The sequence below is a fragment of the Podarcis tiliguerta genome, assembly GCF_965153285.1.
Source record: "Podarcis tiliguerta genome assembly, chromosome: 8".
Lineage (NCBI taxonomy): Eukaryota > Metazoa > Chordata > Lepidosauria > Squamata > Lacertidae > Podarcis > Podarcis tiliguerta.
Window position 1 is genome coordinate 48,257,982 of NC_139541.1, and position 25,966 is coordinate 48,283,947.

At 43.8% G+C, this 25,966-nt stretch overlaps 1 protein-coding gene and 1 long non-coding RNA gene across 2 annotated transcripts in view; one reads left to right on the forward strand and one right to left on the reverse strand.

Annotated features, from left to right (window-relative positions):
- Nucleotides 1–1,864: 1,864 nt before the first annotated feature.
- On the reverse strand, nucleotides 1,865–17,680 carry LOC310683107. The gene is made up of 2 exons (XR_014514285.1): nucleotides 16,716–17,680; nucleotides 1,865–2,172 (listed from the first exon to the last, which is right to left on the reverse strand). It is a non-coding gene; the product is annotated as an uncharacterized lncRNA (long non-coding RNA).
- A 963-nt stretch (nucleotides 17,681–18,643) lies between these two features.
- Nucleotides 18,644–25,966, forward strand: part of NFATC3 (nuclear factor of activated T cells 3) — a 50,682-nt gene continuing 43,359 nt past the window's right edge. The window contains exon 1 of the mRNA XM_083452612.1: nucleotides 18,644–19,183. Coding sequence (XP_083308738.1) covers nucleotides 19,036–19,183 — 148 coding nt within the window. The 5' untranslated portion in view covers nucleotides 18,644–19,035. The remainder of the gene's footprint in view (nucleotides 19,184–25,966) is intronic.

Below are 25,966 nucleotides of genomic sequence, written 5' to 3' on the forward strand. Positions count from 1 at the left end.
TCTTAAAAAAAAAAAAAGTTATGACTATGAAATCCCGCTTTTTTAAACAAATGCTTCAACTAACAGTAAAGATTTTAATTCTTGAGTGGGGCCAGCTGTTGAGGCAAAGCTTCAGTGCTGTATACTTTACCCTCTCTTCCTCTCTCCAAGTTGGCATTATTTACTTGTGCCAGGAGTTTCATGTTTCACCGTTGCGCTGGCAATTAGCCAAGGGAATTATTAAAACAACCAGATGTCGTGCATTAAATAAAAGTCACCTATGACCTTCTGTGCTGAACGTAGAACTCCCTTGAATGCTGAATTTCACAACTAATTGGGCAACATATAGAGAGCTGTTAACAGAAATTGATAATCAATTAAAATCGAAGGAATTTCAAGAAATAAAAGGGAAGGTATCAGATTGGTTATAATATTTTCAGTTAAATGAAGTATTTAAAAATGATAAAAAGAAAGGATTCACCTATGAAATTTCAAATTTCCAGAGAGAAATAATAGAAAATTATTATAAAAAATCTATAATATATTGTTGGAATGGGAAACTAAGGATGAAGAGGTCAAGTGTGTTATGATAAAGGGGGCAATAGATGTGGGAAATAATATTCAAATGGCAGATTGGGAAATACTATGGAAGAATGATATAAAATTTACGGCCTGTACCTTATTTAAAGAGTTTGACCAAACTGCGGGAGGCAGTGGAAGACAGAAGTGCCTGGCGTGCTCTGGTCCATGGGGTCACGAAGAGTCGGACACGACTAAACGACTAAACAACAACAACAACCTTATTTAAAGAGAATTATATGAAAATGATGTATAGGTGGTATTTAACAATGATTAAATTGGCAAAGGTGTACAAAACAAGGGAAAATAAGTGAAATGTAAAGAAAGGCTGCTCCCCGAGCTTGTGGGATTGGCGGTGGGGGAAAGCCACGCTTCCACCACCACCAGCCCCGGGGAGCAGCGGGAAGGCTGTGCGCAGCCTTTCCACTGCTCCCCGACCTGCTCTTTGGGTTGAGCAGCTCTGGGGTAGCCTGCGAAGCCTCCGCAGGGCAGCGGGGAGCCTTCATCCTGCTGCCCTGGGGAGGCTTCGTGCGGCTATCCTGGCTTTTGCGGGAGGTGCGGGAAGGGACAGAGCGAGGCTCTCTCACTTCCTCCACCTCCCGCAAAAGCCCCCAAGAGCCGCATATTTTTTTCCCCTTGAATCCCCCCCCCCCCCAAAAAAGTAGGTGCGCCTTATCGTCAGGTGCACCTTATGGAGCGAAAAATACGGTATCCAACAACGGCCGCTCAAATATTGCTAGTCCCCACTAAGGAAGATTGGCAAATTAAGTTAATGGAATATGCGGAAATGGCTAAACTAACTGGGAAACTTAGAAATCAAGATGGTAAGAAATATAAAAAAGGATGGGAAATGTTTCTTGCATATTTACAAAAGCACTGTAAGGAAGTGAATACATTGGCAGGATTTTAAAAACACTTGTAATGCTATGGATAATGTTTAAATTTGGAGGTAATTAGAGATAAAGACTTTGACATGCATAAATGAAGATAATACAAAGGAACCAGGGGAGGGAGTGGAGGGAAGTCGGGGGATTCAAGTAATCCCACAATGTGGATTTAATACTAAGTGTATACAGCTATTTTAAATGTTTCATTTTATTTCTTTTTCTTTAATGTAATGATTTTGCTTATTGTGAAAATCAATAAAAATGTGTGTGTGTATTTAAAATGATGAATTTCACCAGCATCTTTTTAAAATGTTGCTTTAGAAAAACTCTGAGCCCCCAAAAGCTTCTTTCACACGCTTTCTTCATATGTTCTGTGCACAGCTCTGAAAACAAAAGGACAAATTTTGGGTTGACTGATCTTAAGAGACCAAGCAGATTAGTTATACCCGTTGGTTACCAGTAACTTTAGGTATATAACCTTGGATTTATTGATATATTTCTTATATAAATTATTAATTTGTAACAGTCAATATTTTGAGTGGGAATGCATAGTAGATCAGAGAGGCAAGCTGCTGGTCCGGCTTGAATGAGTGCCCTTGTTGAAGTTGTGAGCTTCCTTGAGAAGAGAGCGAGTTGTCTTCTTTGGCTCCTTGACTAACTGTTGCATCAGAAGTTGCTGATAACAGCCTGTCTCATCTGAAGAGATGTGCATCAACCCGGATCCTGTCTGGGCCAAGGAAGATGGAGAAAATAAGGTCAACTTCATTTGGGTAAGGGCATGAGAGATCGCTGTTATGGCATGTGAGCATACATGCTGCGTAAGAAAGGTGGTTAAAATATGTAATTGGACTGTTTGTGACATCAGGTTATATAAACCCAAACTGTAACACTTTTCAGTTTAGGCTTCCTGTAATTTTATGCATTACCTGAAAAAAATACCTTGTCACATATGTACCTGAGTGCCTCCACCAAATGGAGTGATGCTGGCTATCACCAGAGGGTGGGGGGTGGGGTTTCAATAGCAGCACCCGTGTTATGCAACAGCCTTCCCAAGGAAGACCGACTCTCCTAAGCAGGGATGGGGAACCTGCAGCCCTTCAGAGGCATTGCTGAACTCCAGCTCCCATCAACCCTGAGCATTGGCCATGCTGGCTGAGGCTGGTGGGAGTTGGAGTCCAACAGCATCTGAAGGTCCACAGGTTCCCCATTCCCAAGACGCTAACAGTACAACCCTAGTCATGTCTGCTCAGAAGCAAGCCTTCCCCTCAACTCAGTAGAATTTGCATCTGGATGAATATACAGGTATGGGATTGCACTGTAAGGTTATTATATACTTTTGGAATACTTTAGGGGTGAGAGCTGAGGGCCACATGCCAGTGGTGAGCAGGGCCAGAGGAAAAAGTGCACAGAGAAACAAATGTGATTTTTTAAATCTTTATACAGTATGCTTGCTTCTACACCTGCTCAGATACTCCTCTCTTCATCCTCCACCAAGGCAAGCAAGAAACACTATGAGAGTTCAAGGGCACATTCCAGCCTGGCAGAAACACTCAGGGAATGAAGTAGCACAGCCTGGGGAGAGGGGACATGGCCTGGGAAGAGTTCTGAGGGCCAGACAGAGAGGCCTGGAGGGGCCACATTTGGCCCCTCAGGCATGAGGCTTCCCAGTCTTTGCCTACTTAGCATTTGAGGGCCTAATTCACCAGTAATATTCCTGCTCATTTCAAAAGGGTTTTCCTGGCTGCTGGATTGTGCCTCTCGTTTGTTTCTTGCTCTACTTTGCCTGCTCTTCAGAAGGAGTTGTCGAAGCTTAATTACCTCAGGCCATGTTTCCCACAAAGAGACTGCTTTGGCTGGGTTTCCATTGGCAAAGCTGCCATTCTGATATTTCCAGACTAAAACCGGAGGCCTTCTGAGTGCTTCAGGTGAGGTTCTATTGTCAAGCAAAGCCACACCTGTGCCAACCAGGCATTTCCTTTGGAGTAAGAGACTGTTGGAAATAGTAATAATAACTTCTCACACACCTGAGGGGAAAATAGTGCTAAATGTTGAGCCTAGCCTTCCTGCAGATAATGGAACTATAATCTGAAGCTGAGGACACACCCAGCATTGCTTTGGAGTAGCTACCAGTCTATGCATCCCAGGCAAACACAACTTTGTTGATATTCACTAAAGAACAAGAGGGATTTTCCTGTACCTACATCAGAGTCCTGGCACTAGGAGAACTGCTGCAGTCTTTACTGCACGCCACATATTGCCCCTGGAATGTGTGAGAGATCCAATGTGGCAAAGTCTGGATCAAATGCAGAGGGAGGCCAGTTCAGATGTCACGGTGTGGTTGGAAGATTAGCAAGAGCTAAAATCTACTATATATTCTATCAAAATGGGTGGAAGAAGGGGTAGCCAATGTGGTGCCCTCTAGATGTTGATGAACTACAACTCTCATCATTTCTGATCACTGGCCATGCTGCCTGGGACTGATAGGAATTGGAGTCCAATGTCATGTTTATATTCACAAGGGCATCTCATCAAGTCAACAACACAGCAGCAACAACACAGGTTAAAAACAGTCTCCAGTTGAAAAAAACTCTCCAGTTGAAGCAAAAGGGTTTTTGCCTGAGACATCCACAATCTAGTTGGATTGGTCAATTTAAATTGTTAACTAACAGCACCAATTCCATCAGACTGCAGAGCAGGGGGGGATATTCAGCAAGGCTATTCAATGGCCTCTACTGAGAGACAGCTGCTTTTGACACTCTGCTTTGACACTCAATTGTCACTTAGTTGTACTATTCCATTCAGACCACCTGGACTGTTTCCACTCCAGCTGCTTGGTTTAAGAGCTGTCACTTTCAGAACCACTGCCTGAGCTTGCTTTCCCCTCCCTCCTCATTCTCCTTTCCTCTCCTGTCATGTCTTTTCAGTTGTAAGCCTGAGGGCAGGGATTGTCTTACAATCTTTGTAAGCCATGTGGGGAGCACTTTCAGCAAAAGAGTGGGGTAAAAGCCCACTACCTCAATTCAGTGCTTAGGCTGTCTCCTAAGAGAGAGAGAGAAATATAGTGCTTAGGCTCTCTCATGGCTTAATACAATGTTGTTAGAGGTCATCACACCAGTATCTCAGGATCAGCCTTACCATTAGGCAGAGTGAAGCAGCTGCCTTAGGCAGCAGGTGTCTGGGGAGTGGGGTGGGGAGATCAAGTGAGGTGTTGGAGAACAGAGCTGCATGAACTACATGTCTTGTGCTCTGCAGCCCTTAAGCTAGTCTACTGCCATCATTGTACACTGAAGTGTAGTGTACTCTCTCATCATTAGTGCTGAAGTAGGATTCAGCTACAGATCTAGTTGGCTTCTGTACAAGGAATAAGATGAGGGGATGTGGCATCTCTAGTGGCAAAACATCTTGGGCCAGCCCTACAACATATGCAAAATGGGAAATTGTGGGTTTAAGTTTCGACTATAACCCAGGATTGCAAATCATGGTTTGCCAATCGGGGATCTAGCTAGTGCTTAAACTGCAGTCTCCTAATTTGGACATAGCAGAAAGCTGTGGTTTAATGAATCCTGGGCATACTGCATTAAGATGCCAGAATTGAGAGGAGGCTAGGCAGGTCTGTGGAAGCAGAAAGTTTGTTCCTCTTCCATAAATTGTTGTTATTACTGAACCAAAACTATATTACTGAACCAAACTAAAATATTGAGCTGGACATAGATGATCATGAGGAAAAATCACAACTGGCCTGAAACGGAATGTGGAGAGGGGAGGAAGAGGATGGGTTACTCATCCTGTCCTTACTTAGTGACAGTCAGGTTATACTGTAGTTTTAAACTACAGGGTGGGGAGAAAACTAAATTAAGTCAGATTATTGTGAGACTGTTTCTAATAGCATCAGCTTCAGCCTAGCTGTAATCATCTCATTGCTGCATATACAGATCATCACATTCAGCAAATTCAAACAGCTATATTTTAATTAATCTGGTTCTTTTGCTGTTAAATGATATGGCAGCTGTTCTTACAGTTCATATCACATTACACAGTTGGGAATCAACAATGCGATATTTACACTTTTGCTTCTCTTTCGAGCCCAATCACTTTTCTGAGCAATAAACCTGTCCCCTCAAAAAAAGAAAAAGATCATTCTAACAATAAGATGGAATTTATTTAATATAATTTTTCTATGTGCAGTGAACAGTTTTTAGATTAATATAAAAAGATGGATATGGCAGTAATGTTCTTATGCTAAAATAGTGTGCATGGTTTAGAAAACCCACCCTGCCCCTGCCCCCACCCCCGCCCTGTATCTTATCTTAAGTCCACACAATGAGGACCACAGTCAATCATAGGGACAGCTGTTCACACTACTAAAGACAACCCTGTATTTCATTTTAGTGCTATCTTACATTTTAAAACATCTCTTAAAATGAAACCAGTTTGACCCTTAATATACGCATGATTACTCAAGAGTAACTACTGAAATAAGAGTATTAGGAAATAAATTAGTCAAAGTATTGGGATATTATCACTCATCTTCTAATACAGATGGACACTGGACTTTTTTCTGATGTTAACGTTTTCCACCCAATAGCAAAGGCAGTGAAAAGAACACTTACAAGATAGTGCCTTATGATTATTAAGTGAACATAAAACTCACCAGCAGTCTATACTGTTTCAGCCAAGAGTCACATCAGAGAACAATAATGAAAAAAAAGAAATAATTGCAACAAAAGAAAATGTTCACTGTAGCAACAAAATCTATTTCTTTCTCATACTGCTGAGAAGAGAAAATAGGTTCTCACTTTAGAGGCCTGCCATGGTGAATTCAGCCACTGCTAATAGGGTCTCTTGATTATAAGAGGCTGGCAGAAAAATCAATTTTCTGCCATTCAGACCAATTAGCTTTCCCAGCTGGATCTGAAAAATCTGTATTAACTGCCGAAAACGGCAATAAAATAATGTGGCATGTCCTCTATAGAACTACTGCTGCAAGGGCAGAGACTAAAATCATGAGAGATTTTTTTTGAAAAAGCTATTCTAAAATTGCAGTTGGCACCTTTAGATTAGTTAAGGTGGCTCTAAGAGTAGGGTTAGAAATAAATTTCAGGTAGTACTCTGTAATAAACAAAAATCTGCCCTTATTCCCTTATGGGAGACACAACAGCCCTTATAGAGTCCTTTGTAGGTTCTCCATCGGTTGGAGAAAATAACAGAAGCCAACCAGAAAATATTGAGAAGCAAAGCAGCTCGTAAGCCTGATCTTTATTGAACTGTTGCAACAGGGTGCTCCCCTCACATGCAGGAAAGGAGGATCCAGAACAAAGGTGTGTCTGCCCTTACATTTTAAATTGCCCGCCCTGGAGTCCAACACCCCACCCCCAGATACATCATACCAACATTACAGAAAGGGTGGTCTACAACAGAAATCCGAGTGCGTTGTTTATCTCCTGTCTGGCAGACCTGTTAATGGTCACTTGATTGGATACCCTGGGGAGCCTGGTTAGTCTTTTGTAATGACAAATACTTAGTTCCTGAGCCCTTACTTAGTTCACAGGCTCACCCTATTCATACACAGACATACCCTTAAAACAGGATTTGTGAACAAAAAGACGATGGGGAGGCTCCCCCCTCCCTCCTTGCAGAGAAAACATTTGGTCAGTTTGGGAGTCAAAATGGTTTCAGGGCGGTCCTCCTGTGCTGCTCCAGACATGTGGTCCACACATCTATGTATGCACTTGGTTGGTACATTTATGAACATTATATATATATATATATATATATATATATGCTTTCGTAGATTTTCACGGGTACAGGAATGCAGGTTTTGGTGTCCTCGGGTGTCTTCCCGTGTAAAAGTTGGGGTGTCTAGGCGACGTTTCGACGAGGTCTCACTCGTCATCTTCAGGCTGGTGCTTTCGGCTTCTTGTTACTGGAACAGAGCAGGATCTCAGTGTTTGAGTTCCTATAAATACTGTTGAGGAGGTGTGGTGTATAGCCTCCAATGTTCTGGGCAGAGAGGAGGTTCCCAGGCTAGTGTGCCTTTTCTTCTTTTGTTCCTTAACTACTTGAGGGATATCTTGAGTGATTTCTTGAGTGATTTCCTGAATCCCACTTAGGTGGGTCATTAGGTGTGGATTAGTTGCTAAAGCCTTCGTGTCTTGAACTCTTGAACTTTGTGAAGAGTTTTTCTGAGAAGATGGCTGTACTGCACTTGGTTGTGCTCTGGCTTGGCTTCGTGTATAGGGGCGAGCTGTGGTTTTGTGGCCTGTGCCAGCCAGATCTGTGTAGGGATTGCAGGGGGGTGCAGCATCCGGAGGTGCCACCCTGGTTTGGCTACTGGATGGTGTCTGTAATTTATCTGTGGAGAGGGTCTGGGTTTGGGTCTGGTGTGGTTGATTGGTGATGGCGTTCTGTGTGCCTCTGGATCTGGTGTCAGATTTTGTGGGGAGGGCTAATTTCCAGATGTCTGGCAAGCGGGATGTGTCGTCACGCTTGTTCATGTTGTGAGGGTGTTTCTCTATCTCGATGGCTTCCATGATTATTCTCTTGTGGTGATGTTCCATGTTAAAGAGCAATTTGGAATCTGCAAAATTAATTTCGTGTCCTGTTTCTTTCATGTGTTGGAAAAGAGAGGAAGTTTTTTCTTCTTTTTTGACGGCATTCTTGTGTTCTGCGATCCGTGCATTTATTCGTCTGTTTGTTTGTCCAATGTACGTGGCTGGGCAGACTTTGCAGGGTATTTCATAGACCCCTTGGTTTTCCAACTGAATTTTATCCTTGGGGTTTCTGAGGATATTGGCTATTTTTTGGTTGGTGCAAAAGGCTGTTTTGATATTGTGTTTATGGAGGATTTTGCTAATTTTATCTGTAGTGCCCTTGATATAAGGAAGGAGGGCTATGCCATTGTTTTCTTCTGTGTCTTGGTTTTTGGGGGGTGTTTCTTTTTGGATTAGCTTCGTAACCCTGTTTTGCTGGTATCCATTGGCAATTAACACATTTGAGAGATTCTGTAACTCAGTTGTCAAGTGGTCTTCGTCAGCCAGGCGTTTGGTTCTGGAGATGAGAGTCTTGGCTACGGAGTTTATTTGTGCAGGGTGGTGGTGTGATTGTGCATGTAAGTAGCGGTTGGTGTGTGTTTTTTTCCGGTAGATAGTGTGTCCTAGGGAGCCATCAGGTTTTTTGTAGATTAGGACGTCAAGGAAGGGAAGTTGGTTGTTGGCTTCTATTTCCATAGTGAATTGTATTTTGGGGTGTAGGCTGTTGAGATGTGTGAGGAAGCTATCCAGTTTTTCCTTCCCGTGTGGCCAAATTACAAAGGTGTCGTCAACATATCTGAGCCAAAGTTTGGGTTTGTGTTCTGACTTGTCTAAAGCATTGGTTTCAAAGTGTTCCATGTACAGGTTAGCGATGACCGGTGAGAGGGGTGATCCCATAGGTGCTCCTTCTATCTGTTTGTATCTTTGTCCATTGTGGATGAAGTACGTGTTGGTTAGGCAGTGGTTGGTCAGGTCCAAGATGTATTCGGGGGGATTGTATTTGTTTTGAATGGCTGTCAAGGCTTCATTAATGGGCACTTGTGTGAAGAGAGATACAACATCGAAGCTCACAAGTAGGTCATTGGGTTGTAGGTTTTGCTTCTTTATTGTTTCTATGAACTGGAAGGAGTTTGGAACGTGTGAAGAGATGGATTCTGCATAGGGCTGAAGTTGCTTGGCGAGAAATTTAGCGAGATTTTGTAGAGGTGAGCCTATGGAGCTGACTATTGGTCTGAGTGGTGTTCCTTCTTTGTGTATCTTGGGGAGGCCGTAGAGTTTGGGGCATCTGGATGATTTTTCTCTGGGGATGATTCTTAGCTGGATTTCTTCACTGATAGGAGAGGCTTTTATTTTGGATTTGGTGGTTTTTTCCAGATAGGTGGTGGGATCTGTTTTTATAGGTTGGTAGGTAGGGTCTTGGAGTAGATTTGATAGTTTTGTTTGGTAGTCTGATGTGTTCATCACAACAGTGGCATTACCTTTGTCTGCTGGGAGAATGATTATGTTGTTGTCTTTCCTCAGGTTGGTGAGTGCTTTCTGTTCTTCTTTGTGTAAATTGCTTCTGGGTGGTTTGCTGGAGCAGAGGATGTTGGTGACTTCAAGTCTGATTTTATTGGCTTCATCTGGATTGATTTTGGTTAGGCTAGCTTCGACTCCGCATATGATGTTTTCCGTGGGGATGCGTCTCGGGGCGACTGCAAAGTTGAAACCTTTGGAGAGTACTTTGGTTTCAGTTGAGGTGAGGATCCTGTCTGATATGTTATGTACTGTTTGTTTCATGGGTTGTTGTGGAGGGTGGCTGGGCTTCTGGCGTTTCTCTAGTTTGTGGAGTTTGTTGGTGTGTGTGTCTGTCTTGTCCACAATGGACTTCATCCACAATGGACAAAGATACAAACAGATAGAAGGAGCACCTATGGGATCACCCCTCTCACCGGTCATCGCTAACCTGTACATGGAACACTTTGAAACCAATGCTTTAGACAAGTCAGAACACAAACCCAAACTTTGGCTCAGATATGTTGACGACACCTTTGTAATTTGGCCACACGGGAAGGAAAAACTGGATAGCTTCCTCACACATCTCAACAGCCTACACCCCAAAATACAATTCACTATGGAAATAGAAGCCAACAACCAACTTCCCTTCCTTGACGTCCTAATCTACAAAAAACCTGATGGCTCCCTAGGACACACTATCTACCGGAAAAAAACACACACCAACCGCTACTTACATGCACAATCACACCACCACCCTGCACAAATAAACTCCGTAGCCAAGACTCTCATCTCCAGAACCAAACGCCTGGCTGACGAAGACCACTTGACAACTGAGTTACAGAATCTCTCAAATGTGTTAATTGCCAATGGATACCAGCAAAACAGGGTTACGAAGCTAATCCAAAAAGAAACACCCCCCAAAAACCAAGACACAGAAGAAAACAATGGCATAGCCCTCCTTCCTTATATCAAGGGCACTACAGATAAAATTAGCAAAATCCTCCATAAACACAATATCAAAACAGCCTTTTGCACCAACCAAAAAATAGCCAATATCCTCAGAAACCCCAAGGATAAAATTCAGTTGGAAAACCAAGGGGTCTATGAAATACCCTGCAAAGTCTGCCCAGCCACGTACATTGGACAAACAAACAGACGAATAAATGCACGGATCGCAGAACACAAGAATGCCGTCAAAAAAGAAGAAAAAACTTCCTCTCTTTTCCAACACATGAAAGAAACAGGACACGAAATTAATTTTGCAGATTCCAAATTGCTCTTTAACATGGAACATCACCACAAGAGAATAATCATGGAAGCCATCGAGATAGAGAAACACCCTCACAACATGAACAAGCGTGACGACACATCCCGCTTGCCAGACATCTGGAAATTAGCCCTCCCCACAAAATCTGACACCAGATCCAGAGGCACACAGAACGCCATCACCAATCAACCACACCAGACCCAAACCCAGACCCTCTCCACAGATAAATTACAGACACCATCCAGTAGCCAAACCAGGGTGGCACCTCCGGATGCTGCACCCCCCTGCAATCCCTACACAGATCTGGCTGGCACAGGCCACAAAACCACAGCTCGCCCCTATACACGAAGCCAAGCCAGAGCACAACCAAGTGCAGTACAGCCATCTTCTCAGAAAAACTCTTCACAAAGTTCAAGAGTTCAAGACACGAAGGCTTTAGCAACTAATCCACACCTAATGACCCACCTAAGTGGGATTCAGGAAATCACTCAAGAAATCACTCAAGATATCCCTCAAGTAGTTAAGGAACAAAAGAAGAAAAGGCACACTAGCCTGGGAACCTCCTCTCTGCCCAGAACATTGGAGGCTATACACCACACCTCCTCAACAGTATTTATAGGAACTCAAACACTGAGATCCTGCTCTGTTCCAGTAACAAGAAGCCGAAAGCACCAGCCTGAAGATGACGAGTGAGACCTCGTCGAAACGTCGCCTAGACACCCCAACTTTTACACGGGAAGACACCCGAGGACACCAAAACCTGCATTCCTGTACCCGTGAAAATCTACGAAAGCAAATATCTCACCTCTACGGGGAGGAAACCTTCCAGCTGACAAGAACCTACGAGAAACTAGAAATCCGAAGAGCCACCATCTTATGTGATCTCTTGTTCCTACGCAACTGCCGAGACAACAACTTAATTCCCACATGCTTCCAACTTAAATTCCACTCTAAAACCCCAGCTACCGAAAGGATCCTGAAACGAACTGAACTATCTCTAATCAGAAACGAACTACACAAGAAAAGATACCTACTAAACCAAACCAACAAAGATCTACTCACTCTTCACCTCAAACTCTGTAACAAAATCCACCCTGCACTCTGGGACAAATGCAAACAACTAGCCGTCTGGAGAGCTGAAACGGAGACCTCACACAAGACAGACACACACACCAACAAACTCCACAAACTAGAGAAACGCCAGAAGCCCAGCCACCCTCCACAACAACCCATGAAACAAACAGTACATAACATATCAGACAGGATCCTCACCTCAACTGAAACCAAAGTACTCTCCAAAGGTTTCAACTTTGCAGTCGCCCCGAGACGCATCCCCACGGAAAACATCATATGCGGAGTCGAAGCTAGCCTAACCAAAATCAATCCAGATGAAGCCAATAAAATCAGACTTGAAGTCACCAACATCCTCTGCTCCAGCAAACCACCCAGAAGCAATTTACACAAAGAAGAACAGAAAGCACTCACCAACCTGAGGAAAGACAACAACATAATCATTCTCCCAGCAGACAAAGGTAATGCCACTGTTGTGATGAACACATCAGACTACCAAACAAAACTATCAAATCTACTCCAAGACCCTACCTACCAACCTATAAAAACAGATCCCACCACCTATCTGGAAAAAACCACCAAATCCAAAATAAAAGCCTCTCCTATCAGTGAAGAAATCCAGCTAAGAATCATCCCCAGAGAAAAATCATCCAGATGCCCCAAACTCTACGGCCTCCCCAAGATACACAAAGAAGGAACACCACTCAGACCAATAGTCAGCTCCATAGGCTCACCTCTACAAAATCTCGCTAAATTTCTCGCCAAGCAACTTCAGCCCTATGCAGAATCCATCTCTTCACACGTTCCAAACTCCTTCCAGTTCATAGAAACAATAAAGAAGCAAAACCTACAACCCAATGACCTACTTGTGAGCTTCGATGTTGTATCTCTCTTCACACAAGTGCCCATTAATGAAGCCTTGACAGCCATTCAAAACAAATACAATCCCCCCGAATACATCTTGGACCTGACCAACCACTGCCTAACCAACACGTACTTCATCCACAATGGACAAAGATACAAACAGATAGAAGGAGCACCTATGGGATCACCCCTCTCACCGGTCATCGCTAACCTGTACATGGAACACTTTGAAACCAATGCTTTAGACAAGTCAGAACACAAACCCAAACTTTGGCTCAGATATGTTGACGACACCTTTGTAATTTGGCCACACGGGAAGGAAAAACTGGATAGCTTCCTCACACATCTCAACAGCCTACACCCCAAAATACAATTCACTATGGAAATAGAAGCCAACAACCAACTTCCCTTCCTTGACGTCCTAATCTACAAAAAACCTGATGGCTCCCTAGGACACACTATCTACCGGAAAAAAACACACACCAACCGCTACTTACATGCACAATCACACCACCACCCTGCACAAATAAACTCCGTAGCCAAGACTCTCATCTCCAGAACCAAACGCCTGGCTGACGAAGACCACTTGACAACTGAGTTACAGAATCTCTCAAATGTGTTAATTGCCAATGGATACCAGCAAAACAGGGTTACGAAGCTAATCCAAAAAGAAACACCCCCCAAAAACCAAGACACAGAAGAAAACAATGGCATAGCCCTCCTTCCTTATATCAAGGGCACTACAGATAAAATTAGCAAAATCCTCCATAAACACAATATCAAAACAGCCTTTTGCACCAACCAAAAAATAGCCAATATCCTCAGAAACCCCAAGGATAAAATTCAGTTGGAAAACCAAGGGGTCTATGAAATACCCTGCAAAGTCTGCCCAGCCACGTACATTGGACAAACAAACAGACGAATAAATGCACGGATCGCAGAACACAAGAATGCCGTCAAAAAAGAAGAAAAAACTTCCTCTCTTTTCCAACACATGAAAGAAACAGGACACGAAATTAATTTTGCAGATTCCAAATTGCTCTTTAACATGGAACATCACCACAAGAGAATAATCATGGAAGCCATCGAGATAGAGAAACACCCTCACAACATGAACAAGCGTGACGACACATCCCGCTTGCCAGACATCTGGAAATTAGCCCTCCCCACAAAATCTGACACCAGATCCAGAGGCACACAGAACGCCATCACCAATCAACCACACCAGACCCAAACCCAGACCCTCTCCACAGATAAATTACAGACACCATCCAGTAGCCAAACCAGGGTGGCACCTCCGGATGCTGCACCCCCCTGCAATCCCTACACAGATCTGGCTGGCACAGGCCACAAAACCACAGCTCGCCCCTATACACGAAGCCAAGCCAGAGCACAACCAAGTGCAGTACAGCCATCTTCTCAGAAAAACTCTTCACAAAGTTCAAGAGTTCAAGACACGAAGGCTTTAGCAACTAATCCACACCTAATGACCCACCTAAGTGGGATTCAGGAAATCACTCAAGAAATCACTCAAGATATCCCTCAAGTAGTTAAGGAACAAAAGAAGAAAAGGCACACTAGCCTGGGAACCTCCTCTCTGCCCAGAACATTGGAGGCTATACACCACACCTCCTCAACAGTATTTATAGGAACTCAAACACTGAGATCCTGCTCTGTTCCAGTAACAAGAAGCCGAAAGCACCAGCCTGAAGATGACGAGTGAGACCTCGTCGAAACGTCGCCTAGACACCCCAACTTTTACACGGGAAGACACCCGAGGACACCAAAACCTGCATATATATATATATATATATATATGACCTTAATTTTTTTATTTCAACTCAAATGCAAATCTCTATGTAATCATGTCACACCAAGGGGCTAATGAAACAGGCTTTGTGGATTCAACATCAAACCAGCTTTTCTCCCTCTCCCTCACTTTGCTTAACATCCAGCCTGCTGAGGTGTTCTGAAGAACTCAAAAGCCCACTCACTAAGTATTTTGTGACAGTTTAGGTGGACCTAATAAAGGTATTGCCTGTCCATGGATTTTGGAACCATTCTTTTGAAATTGCTTGTTGGCAGGCAGTGACAGTTGGGGCTCTTATTTCATCTGGCATAACAGTCAAAAGTTGCCTTGAGGATGTCACTGTTTTAAGAAATTCCTTAACGAGAAGTGCAAGTCAACTCCAAATAGTAAAAATAGAGAAATAAATGAAAGGTCCCAGCTACAGTAACACAACTGCAATGTTTCCCTCTTACTGGAAGATGTTCAACATTGCAATAATAATTCTAGACTCTGGAGTTAACGATCTTACAAGCACACATACCTTTTCAGATTTATTTTTTCCATTCAATTTATGAATCACTTCCTATCAAACCTCTTAAAGTGATTTAACAATAAAAATGTCAACAATAAAAACAATTTCAAATAGATACAAGACTGGGAGGGAACTCTCCAAATAAAAGCTTGTTGAAAAAAGAATGATCCTCAATAGGCACTGAAAGAGACAATAGGGAGCGTATTCATTTGCTTCTCTTGAGCAGGAGCCTTGTAAAATCTTGGTTTCTCCCTCCCTCCTCCACCTGGGCAGAAAGAAAGGCATTGCAACAATGCACTCCCTTCCTCATGGGGTGCTGGTGGAGAGACTGAGAGTTGCTAGTATTTTACAAGCATCCTGCTGTTCAAGAGAAGTAGATAGGCAAAACCAGGCCCCCAATCCAACCCACCTTTTGCAAGACTGCTTGAAAAGGGGATTCTTTTGAGCTTAGCCCTGCTTGTAGAATACTAGCATCTTCCTCCCCACTTCAAAGAGTGCTTCTTCTTAAAGTTTAAAATATGTTAAGCCAGCCTGGCTGCATTTGGGAACCCTTCTGCTTATTTTGCTGAATAGGAGTCTGGACATATACAGTATGCCAAAGTGATGGCATCACTGAGTATTCCGTCTCTCTCCCCCCCCCCCCCCCGATCTTAAGAAAAAGATGCTTGATCAAGCTTCTCTTTCAAGCAGTACTTTCCCCACCCTCCCTCCCTGCTGCCATTATCACTTGTGCTTTTGCCTCATTGGCTCAGGCCCACCCCTTCTTTCTAATTTGTTTAGCACTTAAAATAATCCAAGTGCTTTGAAAAAAACATAAAGTCCCCATCTGGTGATCTGCAGCAGATCCCTTGAGACACAACAGTGAAAAGGGGGGGGGGGGCAGGGAGGACAGAAAGAGAGAATAGCTTTATTTGTACAGCTGCAGGTGAGCTAAGGAAGGTGTCTGAGGGCAGATACCAGCTCAGAAAAACATCCAATTTTAGAACAAAAAGAAAGACCTGCAGAATCATACCAGTGGTCCATCTAATCAGTACAGTGAATTTTTAAGAAAGGTAAATTCCATGTTAGGGAGCAGTAGGAAAGGAATTGAAAATAAAACGGTCAGTGTCATAATGCCTTCATCCTAAATTACGAAGTACTCTACTTCCCTTTGTCTGTCCTGAATTGTCCCACATTCAGCTCCACCTGATGGCCTCACTGGGTTCCAATAATACTTTCTCTACACCCTGTACAATGTTTTGCACCTCTATCATGTTCCCCATTACCTCTTAACCAAAAAGCAACCAGAATTGTACACAAGTACATTCCAAGTGTGGCTGCAACTTATTGACCTGCAGAGTGCTCTGAGCAGTTCATGGTGCAAATTCAGGTTCTTTGATGGCATGGGGAGGGAGAAGGCGCCAAATGTGTACTGAGGAATTACTTGATGGCAGAGTTCCCAGCCGAAAAGACAGACCTTTTAGATTATAGGTGTTTTTTGGAACGTTTTCAAATTTTCAGGAGCTGGGGTTGTTTTGTCTTGCTGTGTTTTGTTGTTTATTTGTGAGTTTATATGTTGTATGAATTTATTTTATTCACAATTTCCCACCACCCTGTATTTTTTTTATGAAGAGCTATTAGAATACTTTTAAATAAATAATAATTTGTGGGGATCCCGATGAGTTGTTCCAGGTACTGTGTTTTTTTAAAGAGTAATAACACTAAACTCAGTCGGACTTACTTCTTGGGAAATAGGATTAGGCCAGTGCTGTCAACAGGAGCTCAGAAAAGGCACTCTCTATATACTCGGAGGCACCTTCATCTTTTCCCGTCGAGGCTTGGCTTGAGTCATCTCAGAATCTAACTAAACGGGCATAAACCATCTGGTGTGCCCGGGGACAGATGCTAGTGCTGCATTCACAAAACAAGCGAGTTCGCTCCCCAAAAGGGCAAAGTCAGGAGGTCTCTTTAAACCAGACATTGTTGGACCACAGCTCCCGTCAGACTCAGTGAGCGCGGCGCGACCATTAGGGATGATGGGAGTCGTAGTCCACCAAAACAGCTGAACCCACAATTCCTACTGGTTTCTAGTCACGAGGCGAAAATGTTCTGGCCGTTTTTTTACGTCACCGGGCAAACCGCTTTAGCTTGCGTAGGGAAAGCCAGACGAGAGAAGGGCGAGGGAGGAGCCCCGGGGACAAAAGTCTTTCCTGACGGGCGGAAGGAGAGGCTGACGGGTGTGGCTAAGCTAAAAAGCAACGGCTGCGAGAGACTGGCTGCGACGAGAGCGTGACGTAAAAAGGAGGCGGGGCCCGCGCGTGCCAGTAAAGCTAGGGCAGCGGACAGCTGGCGGGTGGAGTGAACTGCTCTTTAAGGGCCCAGTGCCTGTGGTTGACAAAGACACTTCCGGCTACTTATTGCGGTTCGAATCCTCTTGATGAGGGACTAGAGCTTTGGAAGTACATAGGAATCAATGTAAAACGGCATACAAACAGCAACTCTAAAACGAAAAGCAGATTTCTTAAGAGGTTGCATGGCTTTGCGGTGATCATACCTCTGTTCCCCTCATTCTGGGCTCAAAGTAGAGAAGTTATAAGCAGGTTTCACGTTAAATACTATACATTTAAAGCGTATTTCCCGCCACCCCAAATAACATTTTCCTTTACATTTCTATCCCCATGCTTTTTAGGTAGTCTCTTTCCGTAAGCGTGCACCCAGTCTTATTTTAATTGATTGTATGTCGCTGTACTGGAATCCGAGTAAATAAAGAAACAGTGCTGTGTAAAATGGTTAGAGTTTAAGACTGGGGTATGGAAGACGAGGATTCAAATCCTTACTGAGCATGTTGCTCAGATTGCCTCAGTCACTCTCTGTCAGCCTAACACACCCTGTCAGGCTGATGAGGAGGTCTGGAGCAGTCCAAAGCTTGCTCATGATAATGTGTCATTTGTGGAATCTTTTGCTGTTGACCAACATTCGGCCTTGCTCTGTTTAGTTTTGAGTAGATATGCATAGTGGGAGCAGTGGTGCTGCTAATGCAAGGATCTGGGTGAAAAAGAGTTCTGGACCTGTAACAGAAAGATAGCGCTCTGTGCGTGTAATCAAGCTGTTTGTGTGGCTCTGCTATTTTCATTTGGGTCTACAAAAGAGAAACAATAGTTTTATTCCCTACTGCGAATGCTTTAACTACTCTGAGCATGACTAATGTTGGATGCAGTCCAATATAACTGCAACAGAGCATTACATTTCATACATCTGCTGAAGTTTATGTTCACTTAAGATTGTGCTATAACAATTTGCACAGTAGCACAATGCAACCTAGATTTAATCCTTAAAAATTAAATGGATTTATTCCCAGGCAAATGTCTGCAATCCTAATTTGGTGAGCCCGATTGTAGCCAAGAGGCTCCACCTCTGTGTATGCATACAGTGTTGTTTTTAAATAAATGTTTCTTAAATTTTGAGAATACAACCCCAAATAATCAATAGGATATACTAATCAAGCAAAGGAAGATGTAAAAAGAAAAGAAAAAAAACCCCAATAAGCCCGCACTGTTTGCGCCCCTGAAAACTCTTGTCTCTTTTCTCCGTTCGCCAACCAATAAGCGAGCGCAGGGCTCGAAATGGGCGTGGCGCGATGGCGGAGGTGCCGCGTGAGGGGAGTGGGCGTGGCCCGGCGCGCGGAGACCCGGGAGGCGTGGCCTCCGCCGCGGCTTCTAGTCGCCTTTCCCCTCCCCTCCCCCCCTCCGGCACTTGTGAGTGACAGGCGGGAGTTCAGGAGCTGCGAGGACGCCGAGTCGCCGTTGCCGCCGCCAAACCGTGGAAGAAGAAGCCGCTTTTTCGCCGCCCGGAGCGCTGCTTCTGCCGCCTCCCCTTCTTCCTCCTCCTCTCTTACGCAGTACTATGAGGCGGCCCTGACGGGGGGCGCCGCAGCCCGCCCGCCCTGCCCCCCTTCCCCCCCTCCTCGTCCCCCCCTCGCTCCCAGCCCCCTGTCCTCGCCTCAGCCCAGCCCAACGAAGCCCGGCGCGGCGGCGGGGTCAGGGCTCCCCACCCGCCCCCCGATGACTGCGGCAAACTGCGGCGGCGCCAACGACGAGTTCGACTTCAGGCTCATCTTCGGGGAGGACGGGCAGCAGCCGGGCCCGGGGCCGCCGCCGTCGACGACGACGCCACTGCCACAGCCGCTTGGGCCTGCCGCCGCCTCAGCAGGTGCGTCTCGCGGACCAGGCTGGCTCGCCTGTTGCCCTCTGGCTCGGCGGGGGGGAGGCGGCAGCTTTGCAACTCCTTCCAGCCGCTTCGGACGCGACGGGGCTTCGGGGAGATGCGGCGGGGTAGGGGGAGAAGATTGCCGCCAACCAAGTCCTACTCGGAGCAGAACAGTGGGAATTAACGGACCTGAATTAGTCACGCCCTTTTATTTCGTTGGGACTACTCCGAGCAGGTCTTGGTTGGCTGCAGCCCTTGATTTCCCTACCCGAGTCGCGCTGGTGAGGGGTGTGCGCGTGATGGTGGCCCTGCGATTCAGCGCACGTTTAATTTGTCTGTAATTAATCTATTCTGCTGTAACAGAAGCCCCCCCAAAAGATTCTTGCGGAACTTTGAAGCCTGATAACAAACTTCTCCGAGTAGACGAGTGTAAGGTTACTCGAGAGTAAGGCCCAGTGGTCACAGGGCCGGCGTGCGTAGGATCCGGGTCACAGGGCGTGGCTGCTGTGTATATATTGTGGACGCATAGAGTAAGCCCCTTTTGGTTCCACTGACTTGATTCTGAGTAAGTGTATGTTAAGTTACTTGGAAGAAAGTGACATTGACCCCAGTGACAGGATTGATGTGCGTGGAATTGGACCACGAGGTCATGAGCGAGGAACTCTTGACGGAATAAATTTATTCGAGATTAAGAGTGAATCCTATTGGAACCCATGTCTACTAAAAAAATTAATAAACATGGTCAAATCTTCTTCAGGATCAGTGTGCGTATGATCAAGCTGCATGTCTATTTGGTTCAATTCAGTGACTTAAATATATGCTTGGGGCAATCCAAAATAAGCCTACATGGGAATAGATCTTGTTGGACCTAGTGGGACGTGATTCAGAGTAAGCACACATAGGATTCAGCCATATGTCTGCTGTAAATGCTACGCACATTTCACTAGTGAGTAATTGTTATTTTTTTAGGTAACACTAGCAGGACAGATGCCTGCTTGGAGGAGCGTACAAACTAAAATTGGGCTCACTTCTGAGTGTAAAAAATGCATACAATTGTATGCACTCTCAGGGGACAAAGTAGCATTGAACTCTGTAACTATGCATAGGATTTGACTCTTACGGTAGCTTCAGTCTTTCGTACATTTTCTTCAAAGCAAGTCCCATTGAACTTTATACTCTTATTATGGAATTCTGGACATTCTCTCCTACCCCACCCCACCCCATTGGTTCTCTTCCCCACAAATGCTCAAGGACAGATGGATCAGAGAATGAAGCTTGCTTCTGAGTAAGCATGAATAAGATTGTTAGTTCTTCAGGTCCTGAATGAGGAAAGAATAATGAATGTTTTGTTTGGGCTCAAAGATCCCAAAAAGTGTTGTGAGATGTTGAACTCTTGGTGAGGGAGACTGTATATATCCTGTTTGGAAACTTCTGTGAAGCTGATAGAAAATAACTTGGGTTGAACATAGTGTATTTTGCGCATATGAGGCAGCTGTATACTGAACTGGTTCATGTAGCCCACTATTGCTGCCTCTGACTGGCAGTGACTCAGGCCAGAGGTTTTTCCCAGCTTTGTCATATGAGATCCTCTTAACTGTCAGGGATTGAACTTAGGACCTCAGCACATGAAAAACACATCCTCTACTACTGAGCTATGAACTCTGTGTTCTTGGAGGTTCCTGCGGCGTTAAGGCAGCAGGCGGGTAGTGAGAGGGGTGGTTGGAGGTTGTATCTGGAGTTGTCTTTGCATACGAAAAGGGGTGGGTGGTTGGGGTGCCCAGCTGTAATATTTCATTGATAAAGCAAATTTCAAATGGTCATTAAGTGAGCTGAACTGAGGATTCTGCAGCCAGCTTTTATTTGAATGGTTGGTGCTTTTACAAACTGATGTTAAATCAAATACCAAACTTAGCAAATTTAAGCCTCAAACCAAGAAGCCTACTGGGAGAGCTGGCATTCAGACTATTTATTTGTGATATGGTCTGTTAGTTCCATAACTTTCTGGGAAGTCACTGGTTTATGATTCTGTTTTCTGGAGGTGTTTGGTTTATTTTGGGCAGTTTCTTTAAGGTAATTTATTTATGGCAGGTGGGATAACGAAGTAATTTAGTGTATATGGTCTGTAAGAATTATGCAAGTACTGTAATGAAAAAAGTGTAGGAAGTTTCTATCCTCCAAGAAAAAAATATAGAAAAATAAACCACTTAAACACAAGAGAAGTCAACTACCAAAAATAAAAATACTGCATTCCTCTGGGGGACACAAACCTGAACAGACTAGTCTGCTATTCCAAAGGCTATGCAGTAGTGTGAAAATGGAGGAATTGGTGGTGAATCTGTCAAGCTGTTGTCTTAGGAAGTAAACTGCTTGTGGAAGATAAATACTGTATTTACTCGAGTTTAATGCTCCATCAAATCTAATGCACACCTCAGTTTTCAGAACCTTGAAACCAAAAATATATTTGTTGGCGAATGTAAATGTGCCATTGAATGTAATGCACAGCTTAATTTTTGCAACGTTATTTGGCCAGAAAAAGTGAGCATTAGATTTGAATAAATACGGTATATTCAAATCACCTTGGCCCTCAGTGGTCCTGAAAGCTGCATACCTAGAATTGAGGAATCCTGAAGTGCCTTAGTGAAATAAGTGCAACAGGGTCTCAATAGCATGTGCGTGGTGATTATGAACAAGCTGCGAAAAAGGAAATAAAGAGCAAGTGTATGAAGGAACTGAAACTGGCAGTATTTTGATGAAAGCCTCTGTGAAGATTATGGACATTTTGAGGCAGGTTACTTCTAAAGAAGAGCACAGTGTAAAATATCCTTTTATCATTCAACGAATCCTTGACCAAGTTATATGTTAGTGATGGTAACAGTAATCTTGTTTGTACTGTGTTGTTGAAGAATATTTGTATAACGTGCATAGAACTTGATTATGGGCACAATCATAGAACTGTAGTGTTGGAAGGTACCCCCAAGGGTTATCTAGTCCAACCCCCTGCAATGGGGCTAAAGAATCACAGATAGCTAAAGAATCACAGACAGATGGCCATCTAACCTCCCTTTGAAAACTTCCAGTGAAGGAGAGTTCGCCACGTTCTGAGGAAGTTGGTTTCAATACGGGTAGACTATATGGTAATCCAGTATTAAACTGTTTAGTGCCTTAAAAGTTAATTTGAGCATGGAAATGCATTGTTAGCCACTTATTTTTGTGAAATGAATAACTTACGAATCTCTTAAAACATAGCATAACCACATATCCCCAAGAAAAAAATGAAGGAAGCAAGGAATAAGGCTAACGCTTTAGGATGTTAGTGAAGATGATACGCAAATAGCACATGGCTATTTTGGGAAGTCTAGTTTTGAAAATGCACTTCATGTTTTTAAAAATATACTAGAAAAAACTGTTTAAAAATAGATTAGCAAGTATTGTTGATTCAAATGAGCTTCTTCAACGTGATTTGTTCATCAGGTTCCACCTACATTTCAGTATTCTTAATCTTTCATTGACTTCTAAATTAGCTGCATTCCTCATAAGAATTCCCATCAGGTGAATAGGCATGAACGTTTTTCTAATTTGGAATAGTTACTGTTATTAGTTTATTGCTTGCTTTTTCAGAAAAGTTATTTGCAGGGTAAAAATAAACATTAAAACAAGAACCTAAAATGCTTACCACATTAGAAAGATGAGTAGAAGAAGAGGCAGTAAACCTATCTATGGACCCCCCAAATTGAGGACCAAAAGCCTAGGTGAATAAGAATATTTTTTCCTGGCATTTAAAAGCAGATAGTGATGCTGCCAGGCTTGCCTCCCTGAGAAGAGCATTTCTCCAAGCTTCTCCCCTTCATTTAAACCCTACGACAACCCTGTGAGGTTATGCTGAGAGGTAGTAACTGGCCCAGCAAGCTTCATGGCCAAGTGGGGATTTAAACTCAGGTGCTAGTCAGACACACTAACCACTATATCATACTGACGTTAGCAAGTGGCAAGTGCCATAACTGTCCTTTCCTTCACACTTGCGAGATTTCTTTCCTTGTGTTCTTTAAAGTCTTCAGTAAAATTGTACATACTGGCTGCCACTGTGCAGCTCCACTTATGAAGCACCATTGCAAGTAGAACAAAGGCAAATCCTCTGCACTAGCACCTCATCATTTTGTTTTGCTTAATTTTACTTTAATATATTTCATGTTTTGTCTTTCCTTTCATTTATAAAAGAGTGCACTTTTGCTGCATGTGTGGACAGGATATTGTGCATTGGAAGGGAACTTGCAGGAATATGATGTAAAGTTGAGCCATGCCTTGTGGTGAAAGGCTGTGTATCTGCATGCAAGTGATAGAATCAGGAAGTCTTTAAAGATAACTCAACTGGGATGCTATAGGTCCAGTGTAACTAAAGTAAAAGGTAAAGGTACCCCTGCCCGTACGGGCCAATCGTGTCCGACTCTAGGGTTGTGCGCCCATCTCACTTAAGAGGCCCGGAGCCAGTGCTGTCCAGAGACACTTCCGGGTCACGTGGCCAGTGTGACGAAGCTGCTCTGGCGAGCCGGCACCAGCGCAGTGCACGGAAACGCCGTTTACCTTCCCGCTATAAAGCGGTATCTATTTATCTCCTTGCACTTAGGGGTGCTTTCGAACTGCTAGGTGGGCAGGAGCTGGGACTGAAAGACGGGAGCTCACCCCGCCGCGGGGATTCAAACCGCCGACCATGCGATCGGCAAGCCCTAGGCGCTGAGGTTTTACCCACAGCGCCACCCGCGTCCCGCCAGTGTAACTAGATGTTCCTTAATAATTGGATATGAATAGAGGGGTTTTAGAGTTGAGATGAACTGTTTTTAAAATATTCCTTTTCAGCCTGGATAGGTTCCCCAAACACTTTATGGCTAAAATCCATACAAATTACAATTTAATTAGGGACACGGTGGTGACATGCATGTTGGGGGAGCAGTCTTTGGCCCTTAGAAATTGATGCCACAGTCCAGGTCCCAGGCTTTTCCCACCAAAGGAAAATGGTTTAAAAAACTAAAGATTGACTCAGGGACTGGGTGATCATAAATTTAAACCCACAGAAGTCTTCCCTCTGTTGATCTTCTTTCTTTATTCTTTCTTTGGTGATCACTTGTAGCTGTGTAAGATTGGCTTCCATGAACACAGTCTTAACAGTGAGTCCATAAGTGGCTGTGGAGACCAATTCTGCATCCACACATCCTTCCACATTGGGGACATAGGTTTCCAGGCAGGAGTTGATCATGGTGAGGGTTTGCCAAATGTGCCTTCCTCTTAGCCTGTTTTTCCGTTTCATCCTACAGTCTTCTAGACTCTGTCATCACACCAGTATCTATATACCAAGCCTTTGTTCTTGTTAAATACTGTAGAATGTTCTTACTAAATATGATTTTTGGCAGCAAAATGTGTTTAACTGGCTAAAATCAGGTAGCTATGGTAGTTCATCTGTACAGAATTCAGAGTTATAAAACTGGTATGTGCAGAAACCCATTACTGACAGTACTGCTGAAAGAGGCTGCTAATAAAAAGAGGACTGAGGCTAAAATAGCTTGAACTGTTTATGTATTGACATTTTGTAAAAGTTCAAAGTTATTTATTGGAAGTGCAAGGTTGGTTTTTTGGCTGCTCTTTGAGGATTGTGGCAGTTTTAATGAAGGGGTTGAAGAGTTTGACAGGGTAGTATTGTATTTATAAGCTCACACTGCAAGCTTCTTCATATTGTAAACGACTTAACACTTTTTGTGGATGACTACTTAAAATAAGCCCCACATAATTAGTTCCAGTGTTAGTCTGTTCGCACTGATTGTTGCTGCCTTTGTTTGTATCTGTCCATTTGCATTTATGAAAAAAGTGCCTTACATAACACACACAATATTACCAAACTTTGTGCAAATAAAGATGCAAAATTTCCTTGAATTCTGAAGATAGGGAGGATAATGGTGGTAGTTTGTTTAAATGCAGAGAAGGAAAACAAATCTACAGTAATTGCTTTTAGCTTGTATTAGGAATAGGTATCCTGAATAGTATTTTGCATACTTATTAATTTTACTTTGTTCAAATTACTATAGCTATGCATGGTATATATCTTAACTGGACCTGGTGAAATATGATAGCTTAAAATTTGAGCCTCAAAACGTTTCAGTCACCACAGAATGGAGGAGAGGGGAAAGTGGTTTGGTTCACGTGTCCTGTCAAACCATAGTTAAAATAAACTGTAGCTTAATGTGAATGTGCTGCATGCTGGCATATGGCAATCAAGCTACTGGGAAACAAGCCCATGGTATCACTTGTATCATCTAGACCAAGACTTGTGACTTTGTCTCTAAACCATGAGTGAAAGGTCTGAGTTTGGATGACACCACATGCTACACAGCATGGCTTTCAGGACCAGGCATCGGACTTCCCATACTCCAACCCAAATAATAAGAGACCAATGAGATTGGCTTTGGGTCAAAACAGGCCACAACTTTATTGAATACAGATGAAAGTGGTTTGGCTAGGGCATTGGGCAATCTAAATACTTCCTGCCCGCTTGCCAGAAGTGATGCATGGTCAATCCAGGTGGGGGTTCCTAAGACTTACATTCAATAGGGTGACCCCCACAGGGATCACCGTCTGGGGGAGTGCCTTCAGCCCAGGCCCTGCCAGGGCACGCGGACATGGCCATTCCCCCTGGATCCCCGGATACCCCAGCGTTTGTAGGGGCAGGCGGAAACTACAACCTCCCCTCCATCCAAAACAAAGGATTGCCCCAATGCCCAACCAGTTGTGATGATTGCTATG